The 24,741-nt window shown below is 44.3% G+C and overlaps 1 protein-coding gene across 1 annotated transcript in view; it reads left to right on the forward strand.

Annotated features, from left to right (window-relative positions):
- Positions 1-24,194, forward strand: part of ephb3a (eph receptor B3a) — a 48,360-nt gene extending 24,166 nt beyond the window's left edge. Inside the window, exons 5-15 of the mRNA XM_042328575.1 lie at positions 1,254-1,589; positions 2,428-2,552; positions 3,369-3,525; positions 4,451-4,559; positions 4,813-4,865; positions 6,177-6,299; positions 8,063-8,310; positions 16,521-16,736; positions 17,530-17,679; positions 19,513-19,706; positions 22,211-24,194. Of these exons, the coding sequence (XP_042184509.1) occupies positions 1,254-1,589; positions 2,428-2,552; positions 3,369-3,525; positions 4,451-4,559; positions 4,813-4,865; positions 6,177-6,299; positions 8,063-8,310; positions 16,521-16,736; positions 17,530-17,679; positions 19,513-19,706; positions 22,211-22,325 (1,826 nt within the window). The 3' untranslated portion in view covers positions 22,326-24,194. The remainder of the gene's footprint in view (positions 1-1,253; positions 1,590-2,427; positions 2,553-3,368; positions 3,526-4,450; positions 4,560-4,812; positions 4,866-6,176; positions 6,300-8,062; positions 8,311-16,520; positions 16,737-17,529; positions 17,680-19,512; positions 19,707-22,210) is intronic.
- The last annotated feature ends 547 nt before the right edge of the window (positions 24,195-24,741 follow it).

Below are 24,741 nucleotides of genomic sequence, written 5' to 3' on the forward strand. Positions count from 1 at the left end.
CCTTTTTCTCAGAGATATCACAATAGGTGTGTGATAGACATGCACTGCTTTGACATTGTGACATAGCCTAACAGCAAAGGCCTTTTTTCCCCCTCTGGCATAACATACATTAACTGTGACTGAGCCCCTATGACTCGTGCACACTCTCCTTGTTGAGAAAATTCGGACTGTGTCACTGTGTCCAAATCTTTTCAAACCACTGTGCCACTATCGTCGCAGACCATTCGGACTCCATACATCCCCTATAGCCTGTCAGAGCGTGTGCCAGGCCTGGCAGACAATGTTTAGCAAGGGGTCGAGGGTGTTGTACTCGAAAGCTCAGCTCGGGCTCACGTTGGGAGCCCAGCATTTTAGACTTTGTGCCCAGTTAGATGAGGCCACATTCTAAACTGTGTCAGTCTAATTGGATAGGACAGAGGGGGGAGACACTAGCTCCACTTAGGACGAACAGGCAGAGGAGCTGAACTGAGTTGGTTGAGATGCGTGAACTGACACACTCTGAAAGCATTACCTCGCCATGTGCTGCTGCCGTAGTAGGTGTTGTCTGAGTCGGCTTTGAGAGGCGTTTGGGTTTAGATTCCCCCCCCAGCCTCTGTAACTGGATGAAAGAAACATTCTGCTTGCTGCTCCAGCTGTCCCCTGTAGCATTTATCACACGTTACCCCGATTTCATACCGTTCTTATTTAAAGAACTCGTCTCCATTGAGTAACACTGTTCCATAGGTATACACTACTATGCACCACCGCTGTGCAATGGATCATTTAAATTCAGATCATCGCTATTTTATGGGTAATGAATCAAGTTTCATGAATAGTGATGTTTAAGTCAAGCGTGGCTTGGATATGGTTTATATTCGCTGTATGAATCCTGCTATTTATTTCATCATGTATATAGCAGAACATATTTCTACTTCATGGAATGAACTCCCGTTGCTATTTAATGGGTAATGATTTAAGTTCCATGAATTATAATGTTGAAGTCATGCATGGAATGAACATGGTATATATAAAATAAATGAAGACTTCTGTTCAATTTTGTGCTGGAGATCATATTTCTCCACCAGAAAGTGGACAGTTGTATGAACTGTATAGACCCAGGAAGATAAGCCCTAATTGGTATCTTAGTAAGAAAATCATAAATGCTTAGAGTGGGGTTCGAAGACTATGGTTTTAACAGTGAGGTTCTACAATATTAGCCTCTATAAGGGGTGTTCAGAGGACATCACTAACCCGTATGTGGCGTTTCTGTCCAGCGGTGCCCTCGCCACCTCAGAACGTCATCTCCACGGTGAACGAGACCTCGATCGCCCTGGAGTGGGAGGAGCCGCTGGACGTCGGTGGGCGGGACGACGTCATCTACAACGTGGTGTGTAAGAAGTGTCAGCGCGACCAGAGCCCGTGCTCGCGCTGCGACGACAACATGGACATGTCGCCGCGCCGACTCGGCCTGACCCAGAAGAAGGTGGTGGTGAGGAACCTGCAGGCGCACACCCGCTACAGCTTTGAGGTCCAGGCGGTCAACGGCGTCTCTGGGAAGAGCCCCGGCGCACCGCGATACGCCACCGTCAACATCACCACCAACCAGGCCGGTTAGTATCGTCGCAACGCTTTGTCAGCGCTTAACGTTAGCAGCACTCAACATGAATAATTGATATCGGCACTCACTCTCACCTCACCACACGACAACACACCACTCAAGGTCACCACTGTAAGTGAAGTAGCTACCTACCACTTAACATCGCCTCTCTGACTACACGACGACACACCACTCAATGTCACCAACTTTACCACTCAACTCAGGTTAGCAGCAACAAAGTCATCTACTTTCTACCGTCTCATCTTGTTCTCAGGACTGATGCTTTGTGTGAGTTTATGGCCTCAGTATGTGTCATTTCAGCTTAGTACCAAATCAATAAACTGAAATGTCATGGAGAATGGTCACATAAATGTCATGGAGAATGGTCACATAAATGTCATGGAGAATGGTCACATAAATGTCATGGAGAATGGTCACATAAATGTCATGGAGAATGGTCACATAAATGTCATGGAGAATGGTCACATAAATGTCATGGAGAATGGTCACATAAATGTCATGGAGAATGGTCACATAAATGTCATGGAGAATGGTCACATAAATGTCATGGAGAATGGTCACATAAATGTCATGGAGAATGGTCACATAAATGTCATGGAGAATGGTCACATAAATGTCATGGAGAATGGTCACATAAATGTCATGGAGAATGGTCACATAAATGTCATGGTAAGAAGTCAGATAATTGTAAACAATGCCAGATGAAGAGCTTGTACACGTTGCCAATTTCATTTATACAGTGGAACAAAAATGCTCTTAACATATTTAACATGAAAGCTTGCATTTCTTTTTACTTATTTACATCACCCTTTTTTGTTGTCCAATCACAGCACCGTCAGCAATACCCACAGTGCACCTGATGAAGTCAACGTCAGACACCCTCAGCCTGTCCTGGCTTCCCCCAGAGAAACCCAACGGGGTCATCCTGGATTACGAGATTAAGTACTACGAAAGGGTAAGGCACTGTTTTATAGCCTGGTCCCAGATCTGTTTGTGCTGTACAGCCCACTCCTATTGCCTTTTTCCCAGCCTCTAACCTGGTCCCCGATCTGTTTGTGCTGTATAGCCCACTCCTATTGCCTTTTTCCCAGCCTCTAACCTGGTCCCAGATCTGCTTGTGCTGTATAGCCCACTCCTATTGCCTTTTTCCCAGCCTCTAACCTGGTCCCAGATCTGCTTGTGCTGTATAGCCAACTCATAGGTGTTGTAGGTGTTGACTATACAGCACAAACGCATCTGGGACCAGGCTCACTGTTCTCTGATTCAACCATGATTTACATTAGGAAACATTTACTCTGTACCTTAAGTTTGAAGAGTCACTGGAAAGAAAACAATTGTACAAAATATGTTTGAAAAGTAAATATTGCATCTTTTGTCTGATGTAGCTGGGTTGTTTTTTGGCATTTCACAGGTTAGCGCTCACTTGATGCAGATGTGTATTGTTTTCTTCAGCAGCATTAGCATCATGTGCCCGATGGACATAGACATGCTGCTCATATAGAAAAGACTATGAACCAAATTAACTCAACTACATCAAGTGAATGCTGTCCCTTTTTTAAAAAAGAAAAAGAATTTAGCATTTTTTCTAATCTAATCCATGTGTTGTCGGGGTTCCTCAAGGTTTTCTTGCTTCTAGGGAGTTTTCCTTGTCAGTCTGCCTCTGATTTCCGTCTAAGCTGTGTTACTGTAAAATCATGTGATAGCTGCTGATGTTAAAAGGGTTTCATAAGTACATTTGTTTGATTGGTTGATTGATTGTTGTGTTCCATAGGGCCAGGCCATGTCACACACGGTAACGGCCCAGCACAGCTCAACCCGTGTGGAGGGACTGAGGGCTGCCACTCCCTACGTTGTCCAGGTCCGGGCTCGCACTGTGGCTGGCTACGGACACTACAGTATCCCTATGGACTTCAGCACCTCCATACACAGTAAGCATTTCTCTCTCTCTCTCTCCTCCTCCTCCTGTGCTCCTTCGTTGTCTCATTCTTTCTCTCTGTGCTCTGTGTCGAGCTCTTCCTCCCCATCTGTCTCTGTGCCTCTTACTTTCCCTCTGTCTCTCTTCCTTTTCTGCCTTCACTAGTTCATTGTCTTTTTCTCCTCCTCTTTCTGTCTCTCTCTCTCCCTTCACTGTTTATCGGTATCCTCCACCATTGCTAACGCCTTTCATGTTTTTTTTTCACCGGCGTTTCAAAGCTTCTCTATGTTCACTTTAATAAGTACAATCCACCCAAGCGAGTGAAAGAACACTGAAGAAGCCATTTGAAGAAGTTGTCTGTTTAAAAAAAAAAATGCTCTTAATGGCTGTGTGATATTTCTACAGTCTATTACGGAAGCAGATTAATGCAGGATTAAAACATGTAAAAACATTGAAATGAAATGTCTTGTTTTTCAATATGCGTGTTTTCTTTTTTTACCAGAGTGCATTGCTTTTTGGAATAAGTAAGTAGCCTTGCACAAGGCTTGGCTTCTAGGAGCAGCAGCCAGTCTCCTGTTTCTGTAGCGTGAGGCAGCTTGATGTGCAGGACCGCTAGTCTATCGCAAGGCCTTAACCCCAATCTGATTCAATTCTGAGTGCCAAGCAGAGACGCACTGGCCGGGGATCGAACTCCCAACCTTCCAATCGCAGGACGAACACTAACCACAAGGCGCTAACTTGGCTTTTTGTTTTTAAATAAAGCACTGTTTTTATTGTGTCTAAATGAAAAACTAAACACAGATTGGAATACAATTCACATCCCATTTATTTTGTTTTGGCATGAATCCGCTTCTATATTTCACTAGCTGTTTCTTTTAATTCCTCAGTGACATTTCAGGTGTTTATTGTTTGTTTATCATTGTTTTTTTATTCCTCAGGTGACCCTCAGAAATCGGTGCAGGACCAGCTGCCGCTCATCGTAGGCTCGGCGTCGGCCGGTCTAGTGGTCATTGTTGCCATTGTGGTCATGGCCATAGTTTGCTCTAGGTAAGATTTTTTTATATGTATCTATTTATCTAACACAGGCCTTTTTGGTCATTATTTGGCAACTTCTTGAATCCTGAAAAGCCCTTAGAAAGCCTTAAGCCAACCTTAGCATTGTTCCATTCTTCCAATCCCGACTGTCTGAATACAATCTGTTATCTTCCGCTTGTTATTTGAAAGCAGCCTGTGGAGTGCCAGCCAGGAATGAGGATTGATCATACGAATGAGATTGTGCGTGTGTGGTCCTTGTTTGCAGGAAGCAACACAGCGGTTCGGAGCTGGAGTACACAGAGAAGCTGCAGCAGTACGGTGAGCACTGGGGGAGAGTGTGTGTGTTGGGGGAGCGGGTTGTATATGTGTGTGTCTTTGGGGCAGGGGTTGTGCTTTTGTGAGTGTGTTTATTTGTGCAGCAGCGGTACGGTGAGCACTAGGGGAGGGGGTGTGTTGGGGGCAGGGGTTGTATGTGTGTGTGTTGGGGGAAGCGGGTTGTATGTGTGTGTGTTGAGGGCAGGGGGTTGTATGTGTGTGTGTGGGGGAAGCGGGTTGTATGTGTGTGTGTTGGGGGCAGGGGTTGTATGTGTGTGTGTTGGGGGCAGGGGTTGTATGTGTGTGTGTTGGGGGAAGCGGGTTGTATGTGTGTGTGTTGAGGGCAGGGGTTGTATGTGTGTGTTGAGGGCAGGGGGTTGTATGTGTTGGGGGCAGGGGTTGTATGTGTGTGTGTTGGGGAAGCGGGTTGTATGTGTGTGTGTTGGGGGCAGGGGTTGTATGTGTGTGTGTTGGGGAAGCGGGTTGTATGTGTGTGTGTTGGGGGAAGCGGGTTGTATGTGTGTGTGTTGGGGGAAGCGGGTTGTATGTGTGTGTGTTGGGGGAAGCGGGTTGTATGTGTGTGTGTTGGTGTCAGGGGTTGTATGTGTGTGTGTTGGGGGAAGCGGGTTGTATGTGTGTGTGTTGGGGGAAGCGGGTTGTGTGTGTGTGTTGGGGAAGCGGGTTGTATGTGTGTGTGTTGGGGGAAGCGGGTTGTATGTGTGTGTGTTGGGGCAGGGGGTTGTGTGTGTGTGTGTTGGGGGCAGGGGGTTGTGTGTGTGTTGGGGGCAGGGGATTGTGTGTGTGTGTGTGTGTGTTGGGGGCAGGGGTTGTGTGTGTGTGTGTGTGTGTTGGGGCAGGGGTTGTGTGTGTGTGTGTGTTGGGGGCAGGGGTTGTGTGTGTGTGTGTGTTGGGGGTTGTGTATTTGTGTGTGTGTTTGGGGAGGAGGTTGTGTGTGTGTGTGCGCGCATGTGTGTGCATACTATACAACTCTAATCCTGAAGAGCTGCAGCTTCTGTGGTCCTTTTTTCAAACTAAGACGGTAAACCACCTGATTGAATGAATTATTCAGTCATCTGACCAAGGCAGGAAACTGCATTTGCTCACAGAAAACCATGATTATCTAGATCAGGTTTTTAACCCCCCTCCCCCCCCGCTCTTCAAGACTCCCCGAGCTGTGTGATAGATATGCTCATATGCTGTTCATGCTTCCAATTTCAGACCAGTCATGACTGTATTATAGTCACTCGGTGTGTGTTCAAGACCTGGCGAAAAACATCTGATCCAATCCTCCCTTCATTCATTTCATCTCTCTAGTTTCCCCGGGGGTGAAAGTATACATTGACCCGTTCACTTACGAGGACCCCAATGAGGCCATCCACGAGTTTGCCAAGGAGATAGACATCTCGTGTGTGAAGATCGAGGAGGTCATTGGTGCAGGTAACCAATATAGCTAGTTGTTGAAGTTTCGTCTTTTTTAAGGATATTTTTTCAGGGGGTAGATCAGCTTTAATATTGCAGATAGATTGCGGCTTCCATCAATGTAATTGTCTACATCATTTCCAATCCCCATATTTTTTGTTTAGATATAGATGATATATTATATACCTTTATTATTTTCTCCTAACCCTAACATCCCTCCCCTAATTGGAGTAAACTAATGGACAACAACACTTAGGCTTCTACTTCCAGCTTATTCATACTATATACATTTATGGACACCAAACATTTTACAAAATGTATCTTTTGTATGTTTTTAGTCCCAGCCTTCAGCTCCACTCAACCCCTCCCATCTATCTCTGAACACCATCCAGTTTTGATTTCTATTTGCCACATATTTTTTGACTGTGCTATGATGCTTCACAAAAGTTCTGAACCTTAGATTCTGCATATTGTAAATTAAAGATAACATTTTTTTTTTGCTCGACTATTCAGATGTTATTGATCGATTGACTATGCCTTTTTAAAATCACCCAGCAGTTGCTATTTGCAGAGTTAGCTCCAGGTAAATTGTTGCAATTCTTCTGCCAATTCCTGAACCCGTGACCAAAAACAAGCTACTGTATGGACAGTACCAAAACAAATGATCTAATGATTCTGTCTCCTCGCAGCAAAATCTGCAGAGCCGGGATGGTTGTATCCCCCATAATATATAACGTTCTATTGTTTGCAAGAATTTTGTACAACATTTTAATTTAAAAACTCTTTGAGTTTTGAATCCAGGGTTGTTTTGTGTATCAGTTCATAAACCATGTGCCATGGAATTGGTACATCAGAAATCTCTTCCCAACTATTATGCAAACTATATGGCACAGCTGTCAATTTTTTGGTCCTGAAATGAAATTGGTTTACTTTTTTAATTTATCACCATTTTCTTTAGTCAATTTTGGTCTTTAATGCAGGGTCGACAGACAAGTTCCTTACTTCTCCCCCTTCTACTTTCCTCTTCCATTTTTGCGTTAATGCTGCAATTAGTTGGTTGTAATTTTAAGTAGAGCAGACATTTCCATATATTCTTGTTAGCTGCATGTGTGACATAACTATAATTTTCAAAGATTATACCTTTTTTAGTGCAGCCTTTTTGAAATGTGGATTTTAAGGGGTAGGCTTTTTTGGAGTCAGTTGTGTTTTGGGGAGTGGTCAATGTTGAGGGGGGGGTTGGTTGAACAGGATTTGTGCTGGGTGGGCAGTGTGTGTGTTCAGAGGATGGGCAGCGGTTGTTGAGGGGGTATGTGTGTATTGGAGGGGGAGTTTGGAGTGTCTGCTTCTGTCACCCACCAAGTCTGCTGTTTCTTCTCTAAGAGCATGTCGTCTATCTCCTAACTTCAACCTTGAATGCCTCCTTTGCTTTCCTTTCTTTCTCTTCTTTCTATCTCCTTTTCCTTTTTAAACACAACTTTTTACCAAGGCACCAAAACCCCCAAGCTTCTCATCCGTCCCCTCTCCCCCTACACCGGTCCCAGGCATCACTCCCGGTTGCAGGTTGATCTTTCCGTCCCTCAATCCCTCCCCAACCTCTCAGACCCCTGAGCTCTCGCTCTCTTTTCCTCCCCTCCTCACAAACTCCATCCCTTGCTCTCTTCCTCCTAGTCTTCCTCTTCTTCCTCCTCAGTTCAAACCAGTAATGCTCCCTCTCCCTCACTCCCCCTCCCCAATCCACACTCCCTCCTCCACTCCTTCCACTCACTCCCTTCCACACCCAGGTGAGTTCGGGGAGGTGTGCCGTGGGCGCCTGAAGCAGGCCAGCCGCCGTGAGGGGGTGGTGGCCATCAAAACGCTGAAGGCGGGTTACACAGAGCGCCAGAGGCGGGATTTCCTGGGGGAAGCGTCAATCATGGGTCAGTTCGACCACCCCAATGTGATCCGGCTGGAGGGCGTGCTGACCCGCAGCTGCCCCGTGCTCATCATCACCGAGTTCATGGAGAACGGAGCGTTGGACTCCTTCCTCAGGGTGAGTGAGGCTGACACCAGTTGTGGCGACGTGAGGAATTGTACATGACAACTCTGGTTGATATTGATAGCCTAGGAGTTGTATACTGTTTAAAATCCCAAGGCTCATGGAGAATGGAGCGTGGGGCTCCTTCCTCAGGGGAACACTGACTGAGTTGTGATGATGCATGCAATCATACAGGACACATTCAATTGATATTGAGTCTACTCTACCGGATCAAATCCTGGAGTCACGCATTATCACACGTACTGTGCGACCACCTACTCACCAGTGGAGGCTTTGAGTCGTACCGAACACACACCAGTTATGACAATCCGTGGAACCGTTCCTGACCCCTCGGATGAATATTGATAGCGGCTGTGCTGAAAATCCTAAGACCTGCATAGTTATACACAATACAGCTGACAGATAGGGATTCTCCTGCACAAAACCATTGATGGAGCTACTCTTTGACTGTGCTACGTAAAAGCCTGGGGGCAAGCACAATTGCACATAGCACCTCCTACACATCAGTGGATGCTGAACAAATCCGCGGGGGGAGTAGAGAACTTCTGCAACTTTCGAGAGTTCTATTACATGACACCTACTGTAATGACAGTGGGCGGTGTACACACACGGCAATGCTCTCTGACTCAGTTAGAGCTCGTTTTGAGTTTGTTTTTATTTAACCCATCTATTACCAGGTACAGTGGGGGCAAAAAAGTATTTAGTCAGCCACCAATTGTGCAAGTTCTCCCACTTAAAAAGATGAGAGAGGCCTGTAATTTTCATCATAGGTACACTTCAACTATGACAGACAAAATGAGAGAGAAAAAATCCAGAAAATCACATTGTAGGATTTTTAATGAATATATTTGCAAATTATGGTGGAAAATAAGTATTTGGTCAATAACAAAAGTTTATCTCAATACTTTGTTATATACCCTTTGTTGGCAATGACAGAGGTCAAACGTTTTCTGTAAGTCTTCACAAGGTTTTCTCACACTGTTGCTGGTATTTTGGCCCATTCCTCCATACAGATCTCCTCTAGAGCAGTGATGTTTTGGGGTTGTTGCTGGGCAACACGGACTTTCAACTGCCTCCAAATATTTTCTATGTGGTTGAGATCTGGAGACTGGCTAGGCCACTCCAGGACCTTGAAATGCTTCTTACGGAGCCACTCCTTCGTTGCCCGGGTGGTGTGTTCGGGATCATTGTCATGCTGAAAGACCCAGCCACGTTTCATCTTCAATGCCCTTGCTGATGGAAGGAGGTTTTCACTCAAAATCTCACGATACATGGCCCCATTCATTCTTTCCTTTACATGGATCAGTCATCCTGGTCCCTTTTGTAGAAAAACAGCCCCAAAGCATGATGTTTCCACCCCCATGCTTCACAGTAGGTATGGTGTTCTTTGGATGCAACTCAGCATTCTTTGTCCTCCAAACACGACGAGTTGAGTTTTTACCAAAAAGTTATATTTTGGTTTCATCTGACCATATGACATTCTTCCAATCTTCTTCTGGATCATCCAAATGCTCTCTAGCAAACTTCAGACGGGCCTGGACATGTACTGGCTTAAGCAGGGGGACACGTCTGGCACTGCAGGATTTGAGTCCCTGGCGGCGTAGTGTGTTACTGATGGTAGGCTTTGTTACTTTGGTCCCAGCTCTCTGCAGGTCATTCACTACATCCCCCCATGTGGTTCTGGGATTTTTGCTCACCGTTCTTGTGATCATTTTGACCCCACGGGGTGAGATATTGTGTGGAGTCCCAGATCGAGGGAGATTATCAGTGCTCTTGTATGTCTTCCATTTCCTAATAATTGCTCCCACAGTTGATTTATTCAAACCAAGCTGCTTACCTATTGCAGATTCAGTCTTACCAGGCTGGTGCAGGTCTACAATTTTGTTTCTGGTGTCCTTTGACAGCTCTTTGGTCTTGCCCATAGTGGAGTTTGGAGTGTGACTGTTTGAGGTTATGGACAGGTGTCTTTTATACTGATAACAAGTTCAAATAGGTGCCATTAATACAGGTAACGAGAACTTAAAGAAGAAGTTAGAGGTCTGTGAGAGCCAGAAATCTTGCTTGTTTGTAGGTGACCAAATACTTATTTTCCACCATAATTTGCAAATAAATTAATTAAAAATCCTACAGTGTGATTTTCTGGATTTTTTTTCTCATTTTGTCTGTCATAGTTGAAGTGTACCTATGATGAAAATTACAGGCCTCTCTCATCTTTTTAAGTGGGAGAACTTGCACAATTGGTGGCTGACTAAATACTTGTTTGCCCCACTGTAAGTTGACTGAGACGATGTTCTCATTTACAACAACGACCTGGGGATTAGTTAAAACCTCTTAAGCCTACCCCCTACTTTTTCGAACATTCTGTTAAAAATCGCGCAACATTTTGGCGTCCTGCTACTCATGCCAGGAATATAGTATATGCATATGATTAGTATGTGTGTATAGAAAACACTCTAACGTTTCTAAAACTGGTTAAATCACGGCTGTGACTATAACAGAACGTCTGTTTCATCGAAAAGCGCAGGAAAATCTGATCACTGGAAATGGAAAAAAATATCCATGCGCCACTTCAACCCATTGTTAAAGGTGAACCGTATTAAATGAGGCCGAGGTTGCAGTACCTACAGCTTCCACAGGATGTATAGAGTCTTCTCATTTGATTCAGATTTGATTCTTGGTAGAACCGACCAAAGGGAACCGATTCCCTCCGACCACCAACTTGATGTATTGGCCCGGTGTTTTTCCGGACATTTTTCCAGACGACCAGCTATCGAATTTACATCGCCTCCTGATGATTTTTATCGCTTATTAACGTGTACTAATACCTAAAGTTGCATTAGAAAAGTATTTTGAAGTGTTTTGTGAAAGTTTATCGTCGACTTTTTAACTTTTAAAAAATGACGTTACGTTATGAAACGCAATTTTTTTCCGTTTATCACACAGTCTTCATAGATCGATATCTAGGCTATATATATAGATTTAATTTAAAAAAAGACCCAGTATTGATTATGGGACATCAAGGAGTGCCAACAAAGAAGATGGTCAAAGGTAATGAATGTTTTATATTTTATTGTGCGGTTTGTGTAGCGCCGACTATGCTAATTCTTTTGTTTACATCCCCTACGGGTCTTTTGGGGTGTTACATGCTATCAGATAATAGCTTCTCATGCTTTCGCCGAAAAGCATTTTAAAAATCTGACTTGGTGCCTGGATTCACAACGAGTGTAGCTTTAATTCAATACCAAGCATGTGTATTTTAATGAACGTTTGCGTTTTAACTAATACTATTAGCGTTTAGCGTAGCGCATTTGCATTTCCAGAGCTCTAGTTGGGACGTCTGCGTCTCAAGTTGGAGCAAGAGGTTAAAGGGGAGCGCAATGAGCCAATTGGAAGCTGGGGACGATTTGGTGGCTGTGATGGTATGAGGGCCAGATTGGGAATTTAGCCAGGACACCGGGGTTAACACCCTTACTCTTACGATAAGTGCCATGGGATCGTTTAGTGACCACAGAGAGTCAGGACACTCGTTTAACGTCCCACCCGAAAGATGGCACCCTACACAGGGCAATGTCCCCAATCACTGCTCTGGGGCATTGGGGTCTTTTTTTTAGACCAGAGGAAAGAAAGAGTGCCTCCTACTGGCCCCCACCCCAACACCACTTCCAACCAGGACCAACCATGCTTAGCTTCAGAGGCAAGCCAGCAGTGGAATGCAGGGTGGTATGCTGCTGGCTCTTATTAGCCGTTATCCTTGATGAGCTCTTAGGAATGACACACTGTCCATTCTTAAGTCATCGTACTATAGCTTACATAAAGTGTAGCTCCTTTCCTTTAAGAGTAAACCAAGATCCTGCCTACGAATCAAAAAAACAACAACCCAGATTTAACCTTTAACCAGGAAAGACCCTAGAGGTTAGAGACAAGGTTAACGTAGTCATTCACAAATGATCTCTCTCAGAGGACGATGAGGAAACTTAAGACCATGCACCACAGTGCAATCTCCATAGCCCTCCTTGTCTTATCTCATCTTGTGACTGAAGAGCAGCTTCTCACTCCTTCTCACGCCCTCCTCTCAGTCAGATGTCCATCCAACCGTGTATGTGTATGTGTGTGTATGTGTGTGTGTGTGTGTGTGTGAATCATGGATACACTCTGCCGTGATCTAGTGATGGCCCGCCAAACTATTGTGCCTGACTATGGGATGTAGGCAGAACAACACACACACACACAACACGTGCATAACAAGAACAAACATGTTTGCACGTAAGGACAAAAACACACACACACACACAGCATATGTTTTACTATCCTTGTGGGGACCTAAAATGCATTTCCATTCAAAATCATGTTTTCCCTAACCTTTAACCCTAAACCTAACCCCTAACCCTAATCTAACCACTACACCTAAGCCCTAAACCATAACCCTAACCCCTAAACCTAACCCTAATTGTAACCCTAAACCTAAACTCTAATCCTAAAATAGCCTTTGTCCTTGTGGGAACCTGGGAAATGTCTCCCTGAGGAATAATTTGACTTGTTTTACTATCTTTTTGTGGGCTTTTGGGGATTTTCGGTACCCACGAGAATAGTAATACAAGCCCCCTAACAGACCTAACCATCTATGCCTGTTATGAAGCATTTTGTTTACATATCCATCCAAACTTGTTTTCCTGTCAAACTAAATTTGAGTATAGAGTACAAAACAGAATGTTTACATATTTGGCATGTTTGGAATGTTTCCCTCCTGAGTTGTTGAGAAACAAATCTCGATTTCCAGACTCCCTCGTGAGACTTGGAAGTATGGCATCAAATTAAATCAAACTTTATTTGTCACAAATGCTTACTTATCCAACAATGCAGTTTAAGAAAGAGTTCCAAATCAAATCAAATTTTATTGGTCACATACACATGGTTAGCAGATGTTAATGCGAGTGTAGCGAAATGCTTGTGCTTCTCGTTCCGACAATGCAGTAATATCTAACAAGTAATCTTAACAAATTCACAACAGCTACTTTATACACACAAATACACACAAATGTGAAGGGATGAATAAGAATATGTACATATAAATATTTAAATGAGCGATGGCCGTGCGGCATAGGCAAGATGCAGTAAATGTTGTAGAATACAGTATATATACATATGAGATGAGTAATGTACTATTAGGAAAATATTGACCAAATAAACTAAAGTAAAAAGTAACACAATACAATAACAATAACAAGGCTATATACAGGCGTACCAGTACCGAGTTAATGTGAGGGGGTACAGGTTAGTCGAGGTAGTTTGTAGATTGAGGTAGGGGTAAAGCGACTATGCAAAGATAATAAACAACTAGTGGCAGCAGTGTAAAAACAAATGGCTGGGGTCAATGTAAATAGTCTTGGTGGCCATTTGATTAATTGTTCAGCAGTCTAATGGCTTGGGGGTAGAAGCTGTTAAGGAGCCTTTTGGTCCTACACTTGGCGCACTGGTACCGCTTGCCGTGCGGTAGCAGAGAGAACAGTCTATAACTTGTGTCACTGGAGTCTGACAATTTTTGAGGCTTTCCTCGGACACTGCTTAGTATATAGGTCCTGGATGGCAGGAAGCTTCGCCCCAGTGATGTACTGGGCCGTACGCACTACCTTCTGTAGCGATTTACAGTCAGATGCCGAGCAGTTTCCATACCAGGCGGTGATGCAACCAATCAGGATGCTCTCGATGGTGCAGTTGTAGAATTTTTGAGGATCTTTTCCTGTAGTCCACGATCAGCTCCTTTGTCTTGCTCACATTGAGGCAGAGGCTGTTGTCCTGGCACCACATAGCCAGGTCTCTGACTCCCTGCGACTATAGGCTGTCTCATTGTTGTCGGTAATCAGGCCTACCACTAATGATGGTGTTGGAGTCGTGTTTGGCCACACAGTCGTGTGTTGAGGATCAGCATGGCAGATGTGTTGTTGCCTACCCTTACCTCCTGGTGGCGGCCCGTCAGGAAGTCCAGGATCCAGTTGCAGAGGGAGGTGTTTAGTCCCAGGGTCCTTAGCTTAGTGATGAGCTTTGTGGGCACTATCGTGTTGAACGCTGAGCTGTAGGCAATGAACAGCATTCTCACATCGGTGTTCCTTTTGTCCAGGTGGGAAAGGGCATTGTGGAGTGCGACTGAGATTGCTCATCTGTGGATCTGTTGGGGCGGTATGCGAATTGGAGTGGGTCTAGGGTATTCAGGATGATGCTGTTGATGTGAACCATGACTCGCCTTTCAAAGCACTTCATGGCTACCGACATGAGTGCTACAGGGCAGTAATCATTTAAGCAGGTTACCTTTGCTTCCTTGGGCAAAGGGACTATGGTGTTCTGCTTGAAATATATAGGTATTACAGACTCTGTCAGGGAGAAGTTGAAAATCTCAGTGAAGACACTTGCCAGTTGGTCACGCATGCTATGAGTACACGTCCTGGTAATCTGTCTGGACCCGCGGTTTTGGGAATGTTGACCTGTTTAAAAGTCATGCTCACATCGGCTACCAAGAGAGTTATCACGCAGTCGTCCGGAACGGCTGGTGCTCTCATGCATGAACAATACTAATGAGAAATGGGACTGATTATGTATTGGAGCTGGTAATAGAAATATAATTTCTAGAACAAAAATGGCCATTCAAGTCATGGAGCCATGATTTTCCATTCTAGTTATTCTAATTCTGTGGAGCTGTAGTGAGGGTAAGCATAGTTAGCATGGCACCATCAATGTAACGCTCATTTCCTTTCAGTCAAGACTGGATCATGCAGAAAAAGGTTGAACCTCCTTGTCGTTCTGTGAAAGGACAATTGAATTCTAACTGTAACTAGTTGACAGCGGACATTCCTATTCACTTTCACGCTGTTTCATCTGTAGTTACAAACAGAAACACACATACACACAGCACAGCACATGGAATTTAGTTATTAAATATTCATTTAAATTATTAATCTTATTAGATGGGGTCAGACAGCTTTAAATGTGTGTCTGTTGCAGACTGAAAGAACCAGTCATGGATGGTTATGGCATATGTCATGATTATGTTTATGTAAGCTTAGGGACTGACTGACTGACTTCATCTACCGATTCCCTCTCTCTCTCCCTCCCCTCTTACCTTTTCCTCACCCATCTCCCCCTTCTCTTTCTCCCTCTTACTTTTTTTCTCACCCATCTCCCCCTTCTCTTTCTCCCTCTTACTTTTTTTCTCACCCATCCCCCCTTCTCTCTCTCTCCCTCCTCTTACTTTTTCCTCACCCATCTCCCCCTTCTCTCTCCTCTCCCTTCTGTCTCTCTTTCCTTCTTCTTCCTTCTGTCTTTTTCTCCCTTTCCCATTCCCCTCTATCTACCCTCCCCCTGTCTGCATTACCCTCTATTTCACTACCTCACTCACCCCCATTCCCCTCTATCTACCCTCCCCCTGTCTGCATTACTCCTCTATTTCACTACCTCACTCACCCCCATTCCCCTCTATCTACCCTCCTCCCTGTCTGCATTACTCCTCTATTTCACTACCTCACTCACCCCCATTCCCCTCTATCTACCCTCCTCCCTGTCTGCATTACTCCTCTATTTCACTACCTCACTCACCCCCATTCCCCTCTATCTACCCTTCTCCCTGTCTGCATTACTCCTCTATTTCACTACCTCACTCACCCCCATTCCCCTCTATCTACCCTCCTCCCTGTCTGCATTACTCCCCTATTTCACTACCTCACTCACCCCCATTCCCCTCTATCTACCCTCCTCCCTGTCTGCATTACTCCCCTATTTCACTACCTCACTCACCCCCATTCCCCTCTATCTACCCTCCTCCCTGTCTGCATTACTCCCCTATTTCACTACCTCACTCACCCCCATTCCCCTCTATCTACCCTCCTCCCTGTCTGCATTACTCCCCTATTTCACTACCTCACTCACCCCCATTCCCCTCTATCTACCCTCCTCCCTGTCTGCATTACTCCCCTATTTCACTACCTCACTCACCCCCATTCCCCTCTATCTACCCTCCTCCCTGTCTGCATTACTCCCCTATTTCACTACCTCACTCACCCCCATTCCCCTCTATCTACCCTCCTTCCTGTCTGCATTACTCCTCTATTTCACTACCTCACTCACCCCCATTCCCCTCTATCTACCCTCCTTCCTGTCTGCATTACTCCTCTATTTCACTACCTCACTCACCCCCATTCCCCACCCATACCTCACAGCTGAATGATGGGCGCTTCACGGTGACCCAGCTGGTGGGCATGCTGCGTGGCATCGCGTCGGGCATGAAGTACCTCTCGGACATGAACTATGTCCACCGGGACCTTGCCGCCCGCAACATCCTGGTCAACAGCAACCTGGTGTGTAAGGTGTCCGACTTCGGTCTGTCCCGTTTCCTGGACGACTCATCAGTCGATCCTACCTACACCAGCTCTCTGGTGAGTGGTGTGGGAGGGAGAGTGTGAGTTGTGGGAGGATCTGCTTGTTGGCTTGATCTGTGTTTATATGGTATGTCTATGTTTGTCTGTGTGATTGCTTGTTTGTTTGTTTATCTTTGTTTGTTTGAATTTTGTGTGTACGTGTGTGTGCTCACCATGTGTGGTCTTTTTGTCTTTCTGCAGTCTGTATATGAGAGTATGGTTATCAGTGTGTGTCTGCCTGTGTGGGTGCATGTCTGCTTGTGTGTGGGTGCATGTCTGCTTGTGTGTGGCATGTCTGCCTGTGCATGTCTGCCTGTGTGTGGGTGCATGTCTGCCTGTTTGTGGGTGCATGTCTGCTTGTTTGTGGGTGCATGTCTGCTTGTGTGTGGGTGCATGTCTGCTTGTGTGTGGGTGCATGTCTGCTTGTGTGTGGGTGCATGTCTGCCTGTGTGGTGTGGGTGCATGTCTGCCTGTGTGTGGGTGCGTCTCTGCCTGTGTGTGGGTGCATGTCTGTTGTGTGTGGGTGCATGTCTGGGTGCGTCTCTGCCTGTGTGTGGGTGCGTCTCTGCCTGTGTGTGGGTGCATGTCTGCCTGTGTGTGGGTGCATGTCTGCTTGTGTGTGGGTGCATGTCTGCTTGTGTGTGGGTGCGTGTCTGCTTGTGTGTGGGTGCATGTCTGCCTGTGTGTGGGTGCATGTCTGCCTGTGTGTGGGTGCGTCTCTGCCTGTGTGTGGGTGCTTCTCTGACTGTCTTTACTCCATCGCAAAGCATGCTCCAATGTAGCAACCCTGCCTCTCCCTGTGTCTCTGCAGGGAGGTAAGATTCCCATTCGCTGGACCGCCCCCGAGGCCATCGCCTTCAGGAAGTTCACCTCGGCCAGTGACGCGTGGAGCTACGGAATCGTCATGTGGGAGGTGGTATCCTACGGAGAAAGGCCCTACTGGGACATGAGCAACCAGGATGTGAGTTAGTTATACGCACTGGACAAAAATATAAACGCAACATGTAAAGTGTTGGTCCCATGTTTCATGAGCTGAAATGAAATGAAAGATCCCAGAAATGTTCCATACTTAGAAAAGGCTTATGTCTCAAATGTTGTGCACAAATTTGTTTAAATCCCTGATAGTGAGCATTTCTCCTTTGCCAATATAATCCATCCACCTGACAGGTGTGGCATATCAAGAAGCTGATTAAACAGCATGATTTATCACAGGTGCACCTTGTGCTGGGGGGGCAATAAAAGTCCACTAAAAAATGTGCAGTTTTGTCACACAACAAGTTTTGAGGGAGTTTGCAATTGGCATGCTGACTGCAGGAATGTCCACCAGAGCTGTTGCCAGACAATTGATTGTTTAATTCTCCTACCATAAGCGTCGTTTTAGAGAATTTGGCAGTACGTCCAACTGGCCTCACAACCGCAGACCCACGTGTATGGCGTTGTGTTGTCAAGCGGTTTGCCAATGTCAACGTTGTGAACAGAGTGCTCCATGGTTGCGGTACGAACCCGCCTAGTGGGCCACCCATCCATAGTTTAGGGTCAATTCGTTGATTTCAATTAACTGATTTCCTCATTTGAACAATAACTCAGCAAAGTCTTTGAAGTTGTTGCATGTTTCGTTTTAATATTTTGGGGTTATACTCTCTGCCTACTCTTTAGATAGAGTCTTCCACAACACTCGCCTGCTACTTATGTATGTATTCCATTATGTATTCATGGTATTGATTTGATAGGGACAGTGCACACGAATCAACTATTTTCAGGGTGAAAGTCAATGTTAAAGAACCGGAGTTAGCAACAAATCTTATTTTAGTCACTTTTAATAAATGACCTAAAATGAAGTATTGGTAATGTATTAAGCACTGTTTAATTTCAGGAGTGCTCGTTTACATTGCAGTGACATTGCAGCCTCTACTTTTAGCTTGAGCTTGACAGTTATGCTTAAGTGTGTTTTTATCTTCACTGTGCAGGTGGTCAGTGCGGCTGTGTGCCTGGGTTGGCGTTTTTTTTCTTTTTCTTCTTTTTACTTTATTGCCTCCTGCCACCCCTATCTACACCTGCATCTTCACCCCACGGATATTTACTACGGCAGAGTAGCAAACACACACACACACACACTCTATCCCCGCAACACATCTTACCATCTCACTGGGCTTCTACCTTATTAATAAATAGAGAACAATGATGCTCATCCAAACGTGGCATCCCAACGTGTTGTATTACTACTGCAGCTAGTTTCAGTAGAGCAGCACAGAAAAGTGGGAATAGTATAGGAGAGATTTTGTATGATCCCCGGAGGCACATTTCCATTGCAGGAAGATGTAATTCAAATACATACAGACAGCATATGGATATGAATAGCTTCCCTGTACAGAGAATAGAAACATGTCGTACCAAATCAATGAGAAAACAAGGAAAGTTGTGGAGTGCAGTAGAGAGATTCATTATCATGATCAAAAAACACAACTGCTTTGTAGCAAGCAGTTAAAAATGCATACGTAAAGTGAAGGTATGAAAATGAGTAAAGGGAACAGCTTTATTTTATTCCACCGTGAATTGTAATGTAACATTCTCCTTTTGAATTGCCAGATTTTTTTTTTTTGGGGGGCGGAATATTGTATTATATCACAACATATTCTATCGCGTTGTAGAGTGTCATATTGTGCCGTAGAGTATCGTATCGAAATTGTATTGTATTTTGTTGTGACATATCGTATCATATTGCATTGCATCGCAAGATATATTGTGTTGCATTGTACCGTACTGTATATCATATTAACCCTTTTACTTTCTGTAGGTGATGACTGCTGTGGAGCAGGACTACCGCTTGCCCCCTCCCATGGACTGCCCCATGGTGCTGCACCAGCTCATGCTGGAGTGCTGGGTGAAGGAGAGGAACCTGAGGCCCAAGTTCTGCCAAATCGTCAGCACCCTGGACAAGCTTCTCCGCAACGCCGCCACCCTCAAGGTGGTCACCAGCACATACTCAGGGTGAGTGGAGGGGACTGGAAAGCGGTATTTTTGATTTGCACAACAAGACCGGTGTTAAGACAAAGTAACAAGGCAACAGTTTCAAAAATAAGTATATACGAGTGTGCAGGAGAGATCAGAAACCTAAGAGATTATACAATCTTTATTGTTGGTTTGATTTTGTCGTTTTGGGGTGCGATCAACAATATCGACCGTGGTTAGTTGGCCTTAAAATGTACACTGAGTGTACAAAACATTAGGAACACCTGCTCTTTCCATGCCAAAGACTGACCAGGTGAATCCAGGTGATCCCTTATTGATGTTACCTGTTAAATCCACTTGAATCCGTGTAGATGAAGGGGAAGAGACATGTTAAAGAAGGATTTCTAAGCTTTGAGACAATTGAGGTGTGTGTGTGTGTGCCATTGAGGGTGAATAGGCAAGTGCCTTTGAACGGAGTATGGTAGTAGGTGCCAGGTGCACCGGTTTGAGTGTGTCAAGAACTGAAATGCTGCTGGGTTTTTCAAGCTCAACAGTGTCCTGTGTGATTCAAGAATGGTCCACCACCCAGCCAATTTGACACAACTGTGGGAAACATTGGAGTCAACCTGGGCCAGCATCCCTGTGGAACGCTTCCGACACCTTGTGGAGTCTGTGCTCCGACGAATTGAGGCTGTTCTGAGGACAAAAGTGGGTGCAACTCTGTATTAGGAAGGTGTTCCTGATGCTTTGTACTCTCAGTGTATGTTTAATGCATCAACTGCTATGTGGCAAAGCTCTGGATCAGCTCTGTTTACCAAACAAAAACCGCAAAATGATCATGTTCCTTCACTTAACAGCTCCTCTCTTGAGCCTCAATAGAGAGCGATGGTAATGATGTCTTTTTGTAGGCACTAACTCCACCATGGCTCATTGGTCAAAGCCTGTGGGGAAATGAATGTTTTCTTTGGAAAGACGTCAAAAGTAAGATCCGTGGTAAACACAGGCTTAGGAGACCTTATATATATATAGAAATAAAAAAATCTATGAGATAATCTTCATTAGCTAACGTCACTTTTTGTCAAATTTGAAGCATTTATGTTGTCCAAACAAACACACAAAGCACATAAAGGCTTCATAATTCATATAAGGTCATGTTCACTGACCAATATTATCTCTAAACGTATAAGATCTCTCCTAAGCCTTTCCCCCAAACTCCATTCTTTCCCCATTCACTTCCTCCATAGGAACGGCTGGACGAACCAGGTTACTTCCCATATATATATATATATATATATATATATATATATATATATATATATATATATAATAAAAAATCATTACCGATTTTTTTTTTTTTTTTTTTTTTTAGGACTACAAGCTGGCCAGCTCTATGTCTTCGTTTCCGCGTTTCACTGTCGCAGCATTACCCCACGGACGATTCCCATTGCAAGGAGTGGGCCTAATTGCGTGTGGAAACATAATGACTGACCTAGGTTTAATTCCCTGTGCTCTTGGCTGTCTCTTAAATGTAGGTGATAGGACAGAGACAGAGCCGGGGCTGCCGATGTGGAAACAAACTACCGGAGGGCTGAGGTGATGGAGTGTGTGTAATAAGGCAGATTCAGGAGAAGCTAAAAGAGAGGAATGTGTTTAATTAGGTTGCTAATTAGCTTTTTTTTATGCTCCAAGGGAGGCCAAGCCATTTGCTTTGATGGGTCGAATGGGGAGTTGTGTGTGTATGTCAGTGTGTCTGGCATGTGTTATGCTACATATCACTGTATGCAGATGGCATGCGGATGATTGATTTATGGCCTCATCTGTATGTGACAGCCACAGAGAGAGAGTGAGAGACCCCTATCAAAGGTAGTGCACTATATAGGAAATAGGGTGCCGTTTGGGATGCAAAAAAAGACAATGTAGCATCCTCAGAAGGTTGATGAAGGAGATACTAGTTTTATTACAACCCCAGAATGATGAATTGATTCTGCTCAGAGGTTAAATTGGATTTTGTAATTGGTGGAACTGGCTTCTAAAATAGGTTGTCTTTTCCATGATCGGTATCAACACATATGTGATCGATTCTCACTGTGTGCTACTACGTGTGCTGTGTGCTGTGTGCTGCCTCCCATCCTCAATGTTGTTGCCAGCGTAATACTATACCTAAACACAGCAGCATTCTTAAATCCTGGTCCTGGAGAGCCGTCAGGGTATGCAGGCTTTTACCAGATGATTATTGTAAATACAAAAATTTGTTCTTAACTGACTTGCCTGCTTAAATAAAGTATTTTTTATTAACCTTTAATTAACCACGGTTAAAATATGTATATTTTAAATAGTAACAAGCCCAACAAACCTAATTCAACAAATCAAGGGCTTGATGATTTGTTGATAAGTTGAATGCAATGCGCTACCCTGGGTTGGAACAAAACCCTGCACACCCTATGGGTCTCCACTCCAAGACCAGGAATTTAACAAGACTGGTCTAACAATTTGGACTCTTGAAAGAACCACCTGTGACTGATCTTTGCCTCTCTTGTTGACAGGGATCTTTTGCGGATCGGGGGGACACTGCCTGGCCACCACAGGAAGAGTCTAGACAGCAGTCAGAATGATATAGTTCGACAACAGATGAGCACGACTCTCCCCATCAGGGTCTAAGGTTTGGGTCTGGACCAACAAACCAACAAACAACCAAACCAGAGAGAGCATGGGAAACTGGACCCACTAGAAACTACCTAGGAACTCTACTTGCAGAGCCCAATGGATGAATGAATGACCCTACCTAGACAAAACAAACATTGTCTACTGTAATTAGACAAAACATTGTCCACAGGAGACAAAAACGTCTACTCTACCTAGACAAAACTAACATGGAAAAGGAAGTCTCAACGTTGGACAGCTTCAGTAGGGCACCATAGAAAATAGACTTGAGAAGCTTGTGGATAACCCATCATTGATGTTGAATTGAATTTGTGAACCGTCCATTGACAGAAAGCCAAACTCCCCCTCAGGTTGTGTTTGCATGTCTGCATGTGCTTTCTGGGATGTGTTCTTTTCCCAAAATGATTTCCATGCCTCCTCTGCCATTATCGTTGACTTTGACCATGGATGGGAATGGGCATGGATACTGTGGACTTCGACGTCTGGAAAGGAACGAGGGCAATGGTGATGCAAAAAAGGCTTGTTCACACATGGGACTTTAAGGATGGGTTCTATGGATTCTAAATGAATGTGGGCACCTGAAAGATTGTATCCCAGTGCCCATTGCCAGAGAACCTGATTTTAGACGTCTATAACAATTGCTGTTTTTTTTTAAAATCTGGTTTCATCCACTTTCTTTTAAATGTGGTCTTCCATGTTACTGGGAGGTTTTGGTTTCATGGTGCTGTATGTGTTGTTGTGTGTCCTCTTCACCTACTCTGGATAAAGGGGGTGACTGAGAAGGACTTGTCTGACTGTACAGGACACACCGTCGTGTGCAATGCCATGCCAAAGTGGAACTGTTGTGGATGAACACCATGGAAACAAGAGACGATGGTTCCGCATAACTGTTACTCTACAGACATATGCCATATTTTCATACTCTTATTTTATTCAACTATGCCTTGTTTTGGATGCTAAGTTATTACTTATTGTTAAAAAATATATATATAATATTCACACATTAAACTCAATACACTAAACAGTGAATTTAATGATTAAACAAGAATCAAATATTTTACGGAGGCTGTTGCTCGTAGGAAAGGTTTAATGGTGAACAATAGCTATTTCTAGTCACCAGTGCTGGCTCACATTTTCAACGTGTCAGTACAGTTGTCAATTCCATTATTCTGGACTAGCTGCTGATATCTTAGCCTGGGGCTCCAGTCCCTTTGTGCCTCAACCAACTCCTCTCTTGTGTTCATCCATTGTCATGCCTAACATGTTTGGCCTGACAACGGTAGTCAGGGGAGTTGGCTAAAGCACATACAGTATGGAACCAGACTGTTGATGTGTCAGATCTATTCTTTAGTCAAATGTGTCACGGATCAATGCAAATGAAAAAGGTCACCATTGAGATAATAACTATGTGACCGTAACATCAACCTGACCCACAAAATGTTAACGTAGTTTGAATTATTCAGTTAATTACTCTTGTTTTGTGAAGTACGACCAGCTGTCAGCATCAATCTCTCACATTAACACTGCCGCTGTGCTACAGTTATTATATGATCCCCATCCGTACTGCACCAATCCGCTCAGAGTTCATCTTCATTTCACCCTCTGGCCTTTGTGTGAACCCTTGTTTGGATGTTGGTTGCTGGTGAGAGGCAACATCAAAAGGAAAATGACAGTTTAAAGGGGCCATGTACCAGGAAAAAAAAGAAAATCTATGTGAAAGAAGAAAAATACGAAAATGTATGTCCGTCAGTGCAGACTTCTTTCTGTAAGAGTAAGATGTATGGAATTGTAAAAAAAAAAAAAATGAACAAAATCCACATTTCTCTTTGAGTATTTTTACGATAATCATATGCAAATAAATTATTAAAGTGATCTATGGTATTCTCTTTGATTTCTCCGCTGGTCCAGCAGAAAGTAATTCCAGGTCTTCTCTTCTTCCAGTTGTAGGACGAACAGAGGAAATAGCAAGTACGTTCAGCTTTTAGGAATATCATATTAGTTATAAAACCCATTCACTATTAAACTTAATCAAAGACCAGTCCACACAGCTGATTAGTGAGAAAGCAGGACTATAGATTTGCCCTCTGTCGTTGGAGAAGCTTCAAAGAAGCAAGATACCCTGGCATCACTCTAAAGCTGGTACTGTATCTTTGTGCATTTTTTTTGGCAACCTGTACACAATCGCATCATGTCACATCGGTTTTCTCTTGTCAATATTGATGAGCGGAGCTGTCACCTGGCAACACGCTAGCTGCGGAGACTGATGTTATGTTCTTATTGACTGCGTTGAAACGGATCCTCACGGAGGTTTCTGAAGCCCTATGCATATTTAGGGATTTCTTTGGACTCAATGTTGAGCCAGCAGGCATATGATAATCTCCCTGAGGAGAGATCAATGGTGACTTGTCCGTCC

The sequence above is a fragment of the Oncorhynchus tshawytscha genome, linkage group LG10 (genome assembly GCF_018296145.1).
Source record: "Oncorhynchus tshawytscha isolate Ot180627B linkage group LG10, Otsh_v2.0, whole genome shotgun sequence".
NCBI lineage: Eukaryota > Metazoa > Chordata > Actinopteri > Salmoniformes > Salmonidae > Oncorhynchus > Oncorhynchus tshawytscha.